This window comes from Parasteatoda tepidariorum, chromosome X2 (genome assembly GCF_043381705.1).
Source record: "Parasteatoda tepidariorum isolate YZ-2023 chromosome X2, CAS_Ptep_4.0, whole genome shotgun sequence".
Taxonomy (NCBI): domain Eukaryota; kingdom Metazoa; phylum Arthropoda; class Arachnida; order Araneae; family Theridiidae; genus Parasteatoda; species Parasteatoda tepidariorum.
Genome location: NC_092215.1, coordinates 8,384,885 through 8,397,404, shown reverse-complemented (window position 1 = coordinate 8,397,404; position 12,520 = coordinate 8,384,885). Strand labels below are relative to the sequence as shown.

The 12,520-nt window shown below is 27.6% G+C and overlaps 1 protein-coding gene across 2 annotated transcripts in view; it reads left to right on the top strand.

The window, feature by feature from the left end:
* LOC107452324 (uncharacterized) overlaps window positions 1-11,320 on the top strand; it is a 34,094-nt gene extending 22,774 nt beyond the window's left edge. Inside the window, exons 1-2 of one of the 2 annotated variants that reach the window (XM_071188076.1) lie at window positions 6,043-6,163; window positions 10,252-11,320. In XM_071188076.1, coding sequence (XP_071044177.1) covers window positions 10,298-10,894 — 597 coding nt within the window. In that variant the 5' untranslated portion in view covers window positions 6,043-6,163; window positions 10,252-10,297 and the 3' untranslated portion in view covers window positions 10,895-11,320. Of the gene's footprint in view, window positions 1-6,042; window positions 6,164-10,251 lie in introns of those variants that run through there. The other variant, XM_016068723.4, reaches the window with a different exon arrangement.
* The last annotated feature ends 1,200 nt before the right edge of the window (window positions 11,321-12,520 follow it).

The window sequence follows — 12,520 nt, the reverse complement described above, 5'->3', positions numbered from 1 at the left end:
TTTTATAAAATAATTTTGAGAATTTTATGTTAAGTCTAAGATATGGTGCATTGAAATATTTTGCTTGGGGGGGGGGCACACCAAAATCTATGACCGCCACTGCTCCAGGAGCTATTCTTCAGGTTAATGCATTGATCTATATGATTGGAATAGGAAATAAAACGTAAATTATTTAAGAAAAAGGAAATTTTTTTATAATTGTTAATAAAAATTGTTTTGGATATCATTTATGCAAGCACCCTAAAGTTCTAGAAATGTGGGGGCCCTGGGTAAATGCCCCACTTGCCCCACCCTTACGACAGTTCTGGCGAAAGAAAAGCTCTTCCTATGGCGTGGTATCACGATCTTAGTACGTGTTTAGAAAGTAAAATTCTTGTAAGATCACCAAACCCTAGTTAAATCCGTTTGAGGGGGGAGGGGGTAAACATTCTCGAATGATTTCACGCTTACTTGAATAACAGGGGTCCTTTAATTCGAGTTACTTTTATAAACGTTAAATTCACGTTTTAAGGTGTGTTTTAATTTTATTTTGAGCCTTGTCGAGACTGCTGGAATCAAACGCCTAAAATGCCGCCATTAATTTTGGAATTCTTTTTTTTTTCTTTTTAAAACAAAATGAATAAGGCGGATTTTCAATGTGACCGTGGCATGGTTTTGTATTTTACTATTTACAGTTCCGCAAGTTTTGCTTCCAGGCAAGACAAATCGTATGGTTTGAAACTTGTTTTCGGTTTTCCTTGAACACTGTTATTTGTGACGCCTTATACTTTCGGCACAAGTTGTGAGATTTTGTGAAAGATCGGTGCTCTTAAGGATTTTAAAGGCATCCAAATCTATTATTTACTTTCAAAAATGTAAGCCAGCCTATTTATTTTCAGGAGGACACGCTGAAAAAAAGGCTGGATTATAATTTTCGTTTAAAAAATGTATAAGAACTGTTATAAACGTTGAGAAGGGTTTTCAAGAAAATTCGAATTAGAAAGCTGGATAAAAAAAAAGAAAAAAAAAACTGAGGGTTGAAAAGATTAATGGGAAATACTTACGCAATTTTTTTTATAAAATACCCATTTTTCTCATAATTTTTTATTCAGTGTTCGAATATTTGAATAAACACACCTGCATATATATATATATATATATATATATATATATATATATATATAAAATATAGGATGTCATATTTCCCAATTTATTTTTATTCATTGTTAATTGTTGCTCTTTTTACTGTTTTTGGTTATTAGATTAAGCGAAGCACGTTTTGAAAAGTTCGCACTATGTAAAAAATATTAAATGTGTTCAGTATCGTTTAGCTAGCACGATACCGTTGCTTTGAGACACCAACTCCTGTCAGTCAACGTATACCACAATTAATCAATTTTCTCCAATATTTATCACTTCCAGGGCCATGAAAAAACCTATTGCCATGTTACTTATATTAAACACCTATCAGCATATTTAGTAATGATTAAAACATCATCGATTGCTACTATTTCAGCAATACTAATTATCAAAATTAATCAAGTCTCATTGCCCCGAACAGACAAATTCCCCCAAAACGTATCTTTTCACTTTAAATTTCATTTTTTTGTAGATACCTTTTTTTTTCGGGGGGGAGGGACAGTTGCTGTTGATTTTAAGTTATTTAGTTTTATCAAAACACTTTTTTACAGAAGTTACTANAGACTATATATATATATATATATATGAACAAGTTAAAAAAAAACAAGTCCTTAACTCTTGGATCCTCTATGAGATCCATTTTTCGCGGAATCCTAGGGTTCCATAGAACACGTATTGGACAGGGATGACCAATAACGAACACCTTAAGGACAATCTTTCGTGAAAAAAATGTTGAACGTGCCACTCCACTTTCCTTGCTCTTCCCTTCAGTATTATTTGCAATAAATAAAATTCGAATTAAAACATAAAGTTTTACATTAAAAAGTTAAAAAAATTATAATATAGAATCATAAACTTAGTTTTAACTTTATGAAAACAAATTTACATCTTTTTAATAAATGTATCGTTAAATACAATAAAAATTAAATTAAAATAATAATGGGAGCCAATTTCTATTGTTAAATAAGATTAGAAAATAATTTTTAATCAGCAAGAAAATGTATTTTGATGACTTTTCAAAGACAATTATTTTCACAAATTGAAACAATAATTTTACAAACGCAAATAATAACGCAGAAGACAATTGAAAGCACTTAAATATTCATGAGTCAGCATTTAACGACGTTTGTTCAGTACGGAATATGAGTACGAAAGTAATACACACTATTAAGCTGAAAAATGGACCAGCTAAAAAAATAAAAAACAAATTTAATTTACTTATTTATTTATTTATTATTAAAAAAAAAGATGGGTTCGCATGTCACTCAGAATGCCTTTTAGTGCCCCGTGTTGGCCACCCGTGGTTTAGACAGAATAAATTTATTGATCCTAAAAGACAGAGCTCCCAACCTTTTTCAACGCTCAATGTTTGATAATTTTATCCACTGGGGAGAGGGGACTTTGATTGTTCTGGTTTACTATTTTTTTAAAAAAAATAACTGTATTTAAACAAGCTTTCAAAATAAAATACAATTTCACGCTCAGGTAACGCCTCTCAGTTCTTGGATAGCTAAATTACAATCCAGTGATTTTTACCGACTCGTTCTCTATTGTAGTGGGTCCCAATTTTAAAAGAAACTTTAATTTCTTTTGAAATTTGTTACCTGAACTAAAACAATGTCAAAAATCAGGTATTTAAGTTTAAAAAAAAAAACTTTTAACTGGGGAAGCGGGACGTTAAACGCCTCTGGATTAGAAAATCGCTCTCGGTTAACCTGTTGTCTATGGAAAGTCGTACAAACCTGAGAGGAATACACCACATTATATAAAATGGAAATAGTTTAATACTCTTTCGAGAGCTTGGAGGTTGGAGATCACTGCTATAAAATTTAAAAAAACATGCATTTAATACATTTTAAACTATATTTTTTATAAAAAAAAAACACGTATACTTAATTTCTCATTAACTATACATTTGTTACCTTTAAAGCTCAAAAGCTGTAAATATGTTCACTTCCTTGCTAACTGCAGATTAACTTGGATATTCCATTAAAGTGAGTTTCAAATTTCAATTTAAATTTTTTAATTTTCATCATAGCATTAGAATTAATAAATGATTAATCGTCTTCTCATATAGAAAATACAAATTTAATTCACATATATATGTTCAGTCTTAAAAGAATAGAATTTAATAAATTCTTCTTCATATTTGAACTTAAATATTTATGAAAGTATTTTAATGCCGGGTATAGTTTTTTTACTGAAACTTGGCAAACTTTAATTCCGTCTAGGATGTCTGTAGGATATAATGGAATTGCTGGAGTACCGGAGCATGGGACACTTTAAAGCTCCAGCTTCGGGGAAAATACGACTCCGGAGCGAACCGGTTCCCCGTTTCAGCTTTAGGAACATTTTGGTAAACTCGCAAGCTCTCAAATTACGTAAAAATAAATAAATCATTTTATAAATTTAGAAATTAATGATTAAATGTAGTTAAGTTAAAAATAATTAAATTCACGGTTACGTTTCATTTAATGCTGTTCATTATGTTTGCCGATAATATTAATAACATGTTTTTTTTATTTTTAATTTTGATAAATAAAAAAAAATTGATAAATTTTAGATAAATAAAAAAAAAGTGTTTTCCTTTCTAAAAGCAGGTTAAAAGTTTTTTTATTGATACTTGGATATTTCAAACACATTAAACTATTGAGAAATATCTTCTTTCTGTTTTTCAAGGAAAAAAATAATTGTGTAAGTCGTCGTTTGACCTAAATATTGTGACTTACATCGCAGGCAGAGCTTCTTATTCTTCTTATTCCATCCTGTCATGTAATGATATTCATAACATATTTCAAATCATTTATTAACTAAATTTCATTAAAATTACTAAAAAGTAACACTCATATAATCTTTTTCTCAATAAATAAATATCATAAATACTATTATCGGTAATCTTTTTATTCAATAACCTTGACTTACGTTCAATATTAGCATTATATTCGAAATTATTACTAAATATTTTGATTTTATTAAAATTAGTTATTATTTATCGCTCTTTCTTTTCCGCCTACACATTTGAATGCGTAAGTCTAGTAAAAGGAGCCTTGGCAAATAAATAAATAAAGAAATTAACGGCCAACACATAAATTTCTTAAACTAGCGAAAAATAGTCTTACGTCTACTTGTTACACGACTTCACGTCTACTCGCATTTCTGATTTCTTGATGGACGTGGGTGTTTTGTGGGACTTGGCCCTGTTGCCACACCCTTTCAAAATAATTTTATTTTTTAATAACTAATTTTTTTTTTGTAAAAACTGACTTCATTCAGCAGAAGTAAAGTATATTTTTCTGTTATTTTTAACCAAACTGACTCTTAAATAAATTATTTAATTTACAGCTTGATTATAATTGTTTTTCTTGGAAAATATGGAAAAACAGACTTAATGATCACAAATGGAATTGAGCTTTATCTATTTTTAGAATTTCAAGATGTGAACGCTTTCACTTTTGGTCATTTTTAAAATTTTTACACAGTCTTGGACAGTAATTCCCATGTGTCTTGTCTGAAACTAGCTAGGGGTTTATTTAGAAAGATAACAAATTATAATTGTAAATAAAGTGTGATCTTTTGGAAAATATTTGATCGTATAAATCTAAAAAAATGTATAATAATACTTTTCTTAATAATATTTTAGTATTTCATTTTTTATGAATATTTTGATATTTAATAATTTAAACAAAAAATATTTTCTTTAAAAAAATGGATTCTTCGTAACATTTTTCAGTTTAAAAACCTTCACAAAATTATTCGTTTAAGAAACTGAAGGACAAAAATAAAATCTATTTCAAAAAATTGAAAAGACTACTGGATTTTGTTATTATTCACAATTTCACAAAAACAGAACATTTCATAAAACGTCATCTGGACCGACACCAGAGAGCATCTAAAACGATATCGAAATTTTTTTTGAAAATATAAAAGACGTAAAATTAAGCTATATTTTAAGTAAATTAATTATAAGTAAAATTACTACTTATAAATACTATTATTATTTATAAGTAAAATTAAGCACAGAACAGAATTTAATATAATTGTAAAGTGTGATCTTTTAGAAAATATTTTATCGTGTGAACGGAAAAAAAAAATAATTTGAATATTATTTTATTCTTTTAATGATATTTTGATATTAACTAATTTAAACAAAAAATATTTTCTTTTAAAAAATGGATTCTTCGTAACATTTTTCATTTTAAAATCCTTCCCAAAATCCTTCATTTAAAAAACTGATGGACAGAAACAAAACCTCTCACAAAAAATTGAAAAGACCACTAGATTATGTTATTACTCACAATTTCACAAAAACAGAACATTTCATAAAACGTCATCTGGATCGACACCTGAGAGTATCTAAAACGATATCGTTTTTTTTTTTGAAAATATAAAAGACGTAAAATTAAGCTATAATAGACAATAGACTCTTTTTATTTAGTCGATTAATTCTTCCATTTAGCAGAACAGAATTTAATATAATTGTAAACTGTGATCTTTTAGAAAATATTTTATCGTGTAAACGGAAAAAAAATAATAATTTGAATATTATTTTATTCTTTTAATGATATTTTGATATTAATTAATTTAAGCAAAAAATATTTTCTTTTAAAAAATGGATTCTTCGTAACATTTTTCATTTTAAAAACCTTCACAAAATCCTTCATTTGAAAAACTGAAGGACAAAAACAAAACCTCTCACGAAAAATTGAAAAGACCACTAGATTTCGTTATTATTCACAATTTCACAAAAACAGAACATTTCATAAAACGTCATCTGGATCGACACCAGAGAGTATCTAAAACGATATCGTAATTTTTTTGAAAATATAGAAGACGTAAAATTAAGCTATAATAGACTCTTTTTATTTAGTCGATTAATTCTTCCATTTAGTAGAACAGATTTTATGGGTTTTATATGCGGCAGTTAAACCGTAAGAGGTCTTTTTTATTAGTTCTGTAGACCTCTTTACGTACAAAATCAATGCGATTTTAAACAGAGAAAACCTTTTACAGTGAACTAGATGCCGGCTCACCTTCTGCGATCGCCGTAAGTAGAATTCATTTGAAATACTTATGATAATTGAAATAAGAATTTAATTAAAATGTCCATTAATTGGGAGTGTTCCGTTGTATTGAAAATCCATTTCCGCCCATTAAAAATATGCTCGCTGTTTAATGTAGATTACATTGTTTTATGTGGGTGTAAACACCATTGCACACCCATCAATTGAAGATAATTTATGAAGATGCCTATCGTGGACCTTGTTCACGGAGAAAGGCAGTAAGATGTTATTTCTTTTGATGCATTAGGAGTCGATTCAGACTTGTTGTGAAATTGTGAAAAATCTAGTCATAATTTTGTGAATTTGTGAAAAAGAGTTCTGTTTTGTGATTTTCATTGTTTGTTTTCATATTTGTTATAGTAGGTTTGAAAATGTTTGTTTACTGGTCTCTTTTGTTTTTGCTTGTAAGATTTTTGGTCTTATAATTTTTAGAATTTATAATTAGCATGCAATAGAGCTCATTGTGGCAAAGTATTATTTTGTGAAGGCGATAAATTAAGGTCCTGTCTTTATGAGAAAAATTGAGATTTTGTGTTTTGCAAATATAAAACTGCTTGTAAGACACTAAATTTCAATTTTTCTCATAAAAACAGGACCTTATTTTAACGCATTCAGAAAGCAAGGAACCATTTCAGCCATTTTAAAATAATTCAAATAATTTTGAGATTAAAAACATTGTGAAGTTTCCGTTTTTATTGCATAATAATTTGTGAAAAGGCAGTTAATGGATCCGAATTTTTCTTTAAATAGGTCCCTGATCAAATGTGGTAATTCTATCATAAATACATCTTTTTTTATTCATTAGATTGAAAAAGCGTGAAATAAATTTTAAAAGAAAGTTTATATAAAAGTTTTGTGTAACTTTATATTATAGTTTTGTTGCAACTTTAGAGCATTAACACATTATATTTTTTAAGAAAATGCTTAAACTGTACAAATGTAACTCACTTATTGTTCACTTCATTGTCTCGCTTTCTCAGTATTATTATTAAATTATTTATAGTTCGTATTAGGGTATCTCATTGATATTAGATATTTATAAAAAAGTAGGGGAGAATATATCGATTCTGAGAAAAATAAAGTATTAAATTATTATAAAAAAGCAGGGGAGAATATATCGATTCTGAGAAAAAGAAAGAGTATTTTCAAAACAACGTGAATATTATAAAATTTGTCATTTTCTGGATATATGGGGACACCAAATATCTCGGTAATTTTTTCTCATATTCTTTAGTAATGATTTTGGTAAAATTAACAAAAAAATATAGTTTTATAATGTGTGATAAAATTTGGTAATTTCATCATAAAATCCCGTATTCGGTTAAATTTACTTTTCAGTTTTGTATTTTTCATTAAATGTGTGATACTAAGAACTATAATTTTAAAAACCAAATTTCAGGTAAGCCGTTATCATATGAATGGAAAAATTATCAATGGTTTAAATATTGTATATTTTGATTTCCTTAACCAGAATTATGTTTTTTTTTATAAGAAGTGTCATTATCTTAAAGTGCTGAAATCTTACCAGATTTTTTTTTCTTTGTGTTTGTAAAAGCAAAAATGCAATATATTTGAGCGGACTATTACGCAGTATTTTTCAAGGAATACGCATTTATGTGAAAATTCTTCCATACCAGACCACCAAAAAATAGAGCGGTATCTTTGAAGAGTAAATTTCTGTTAGTATTATAATTGATTATGCTAATAACCACTATAATAATTTTCAAGGACCACCGGAACCCTGTTATTAATTTGTGAACAAAATTTCTGAAGGAGAATTTTGAAGAGTTATAATTTTCTTGAAGCATGTGATGACGATTCTCGGCAGCATTCTCTCAAATATTTACACTCTTGGTCAACGCATTACCACCAACAAAAAATTAAAAACTAGTTTTTTTTTCTGTCGTGGATGGCAGTTCAGTCATTAAGGAATCACTTGTGTGCTTAGGGCGGAGCATGTTTTCTAGAAGTGAAATAAAAATGACTCGTTTCTTATTAATTTATTTGTAGGTAAAAAAAAAAATGAAAAAACCCCATAGAAATGTATTTTTACAGTTAGTCTTAGAGGATATGAAATTTATGATGATTCGAATGCATATGTTCGATAAATTTAATGAATTATTATTTAAATCGTATCAACTTTGACTTATTATTTAAAAGAGAAAGTGATAAGAATTCTGCATTGATAAGTATTCCATATATATATCGATATACAATACCAGAAAGAATTGAAAAATGAAGAAAAAAAATGCTAAAAGATAATATCCTATGTTTTTTTTTAAAAAAAATATTTTTTATAAAATTGTTATTTAGTATTGTAATAGGTCAATTTAATTATAACTGGCTGTTGAAAATGACACATATTGCAATTCTAAACGTNAGAAAAAAAATGCTAAAAGATAATATCCTATGTTTTTTTTTAAAAAAAATATTTTTTATAAAATTGTTATTTAGTATTGTAATAGGTCAATTTAATTATAACTGGTTGTTTAAAATGACACATATTGCAATTCTAAACGTCTTTTTAAAAAAATTAAAAATATTCTACTCGATTCTTATCAATTTATTCGTTGATAATAAAAAAAGGGGGGAGGAAAACCCCATAGAAATGTACTCTTTCAGTTATAGCTGATATGAAATTTATGCTGATTCAAGTGCGTATGTTCGATAATTTTAATATTTACTATGAATTATTATTTAAATTCTATCAACTTTGAATTATTATTTAAAATAGAAAGATTTTAAAATTCTCCATAGCTAAATATTTCATATTTAAACTCATATACAATACCAGCGATACTTTAAAAATAAAGAAAACGCCAAAAATTATTATCTCAAAGTTTTTTTCAAATATTTTTTTAAAACTATAATTTCGTTAAAATTACATTTTTAAAAAATTTTGTTTATTTTGTTATTTTGTTAATTGCTTAAATCATTTTGAAAACATGCTTAGTCACATGTAAGAACCTCGTGATATGAACAAAACCATTTTGTATGAAAATAATCTACGTTTTGAAAACTATTTAAATTATTTTATTGTATTTATTTTTTGAAGTAAATGCTATTAATTTCCCTGTGGTTTATTTAATATTGAGAGAAGTGCCCTCATTCGAACAGATTGGAACGTTTGACTGCGCTTTATTGTTTGATGCTCGAATAAACATTATCTAAATAAAACTACATTAAAAAATCTAAATGTGTTTATAGTATTTCTTTAATTTGTATTATTCATGATTGGTTAACAGTTTTTACATTAGCGAATTAGCTATTTGTGATATACTAATAATACACATTCGTTCATGTAACTATTAATTTCGAGGTTTGCGTTAATTATTACATAAACATCTTAAAAGTGAGTTGGACATCTGAAGCTATATATTTCAGAATTAGTAATGCATTAAATTCAATTGAAAAGTAAATATTTTTTCTTTTTTTTGCTGAAGCTCTAACATGTGAATATCACATCCCATTTCTTAACATTAAAATATTTCTTTATTATTATTTATTATTATAATAAGAAATTAAAATAATAATAATTTAAAATAATAAATATAATAATAATTTAAAATAATAAATATAATAATAATTTAAAATAATAATAAAGAATTATTATTATTTTAATCATTACTTTGATTATCATTGTCTCTAGTTCCTCGTTAACTACAATTCTACAGTGTAGTAGAAAAATTAACGGAAGTAACAAAAAATTCAAGATTGAGTGATTTGAGTTAGATATTTTTATATGATAAGTTACTTATACAAATTTTTTTTCAAGAATAAATTTTGTTTTATTTTTTTGAAATTCTATTTTAGTGTTCATATCAGCAATAGAAAGAAAATAATTGTCAAGCCACTTTTCGCGAAATCTATCAGGAGACACGTTGTTTTTTCGATTGCACGGCAGTATTAATACTGAGTATTTGTTTAATTAATCTGTGTTAAATTTATTGGAAACTGCAATGAATGCGTGATCAGAAAATAAATTTGCTTTTAGTGATAAAAAGTACCAATATTTATAATAATATAGTTTTGCTCATTGAAATTAATTGAGTTTTTTCATTTTTTTTTTCAGGTCACAGCTTCTTTTATCTGAAAAGCAATATTGTTAATTTTTTATTATGAAGCAGCCAAGATTGCCCGGCGCTGAGAAATTTAAATTCTCTTCATCGGACAAACCAGCGATTCACATATCTTCTCCAAAACAGAGATCTCTTTCAGTATCTCAATCATTTGATAATAATTCACATAAAATATTGTCTCGAAGAGCATCATGTTATAGTCAAAGTGAACTCAGTCCTTCTCCATCAATAACAATGTTGAACCGCAGTGATTCCAGAAGACGAGCTGTACTACCTATTACGTGCAAGAAAACTTCCAGAATGTTAACCAACACAAATCTCGAACTGAATGTCGACATTGCTGATACAGTTTCTGAAGAAGCTCTAAAATTAAACAGGCTTCAGATAGAGTCGAATCGCGTTCCATCCTGCCCGAATCTTGAGGCTTCTTCAAGAACTTTTCATTCATCGAAGACATCTTTAGATGCTTCTCATTTAAGGAAGATGTCGTTGCAAAATTCAATGATTCGTGATCTGCCACCAGATTTTGACTGGAAAAATATTAGAGCTCCCGTGTTTAGACTCTCTGCTTCTTGCTCGAGTGCCAGTTCGAGTGAAGAGAACATTTGGGTTCTGAGAGAAAATCCAGAACTCTAAAAAGTGTTTTATTTCCTGGATAATACCGGATTCACCTTCCAAATAACATTTAAAATGAGACATATCTGTTACACTGTAAAATATTTCAGATAGAAATACGTTAAAAAGTTATGGCACCATTCTTACCGTAAACCTTTACACCGCAATTTTTACAGTTATATTTATTTAATTACAGCGATCAGTAAAAAAAAATTATGGTCTATCAGATTTTTGTTCCGTAAAACTTTACAGTAAAAATGAATTTTATGGATACTGCACTTAGGGTGCCATTACTTTTTACAGCAATTTTATATGGAATATTTTATAGTGTAGGATAGATTGTAAAGTTTGAAGTATCTTAAATCTTTTAGCTATGATACGGAAAAGTTGTCTACTTCCATCATTAATCCTTTGACGCAGAATTTGTATAAAATATATTTTTTTAAATATTTTTCATCACTTCGTATTAATTTAATTCAAATGAAGTGAAAATATTATATTTAGCCTTTTAATAATTTGGAGTTATAAAATACAGGATGAAACACCGGTGTGTTTTTCTGCGTTAAAGGTAAAATCTTTCAAGCACGGCTCACTTATAAACGGTAACTTTTCAAATGTGCACTTATTTGCAGTTATTTAGATCTAAGAGAAACAGTAATTCATCATTGAAATTTCTTTAATTTATAAAGTCAATTATTGATAAATTTTTGAATATAAATGAAAAAAAAATTTTTTTCAAATTATTTTTTTAGTATTTTATTTTTTAGAACGCATATAATTCCGTTATCTAACAGATTTTTTTAGAAGCTATTAGACTGTTTTGTATAATTAAAAAATATCAAATACATTTTTGTTTGTAGTTAGATCCTCAGAATATATATAAGGGACACCGGTGTCCCATCTGCGCCAAAGGGGTTAGATACAAGGTGGAAAACTCTGAATTAATATATTCTGCTTCTACAATGAATGAAATTAAATAAAAATTACAAGGAAAAAGAATCAGATTTTTTATTAGCTTGCGAAAGCACTTCGTTATCATTTATTAACACGGTTTTAAAATTTTAACATAGCAACAGCATTGAAGTTCAAATTCAGCTGCTGAAGTGGTCAAAGATATCAATTTAGAAAAATCAACTCTTTAGCTGAATTGTCACCTTAAGCGGTCGCTATACCTCTTGAGAAACTTTTCATCGCAAATTCTTCTTTTTATAAGATCTCCATTGGTATATTGAAATTTAAAGTTCAGAGAAAATCGTGTTTAGGTAAATCTAGAGGAAACCATAAAAATTCAAATGTTTAAAAAATGTTGTTAAAATATCACAATACAAGCAAATTAGGAGAGATTCCCCACAGCGTAATCCTAAGTAATTCTTTCATAATTTGTTTGCATTTTTATAATTTTTTTTCCGGAATCTGAAGCAGCCTGGCTTACTCTAGGTTTATCTGAATTCACTTTTTTCTATACTTTAAACTTTAAATTACTATTTGAGGGGGAAGAGATTTTGCCATGAAGAGTTTCTCCTGTGGTATAACGTCCTCTTAATGATCAATCCAAGTTACCAGTTTCCGTGCCGTTAAGCTATAATTATGAAATTTTGTACAGATATTCTTGTTAAGAAATTATTTTTTACATGGTTTCATAAATTA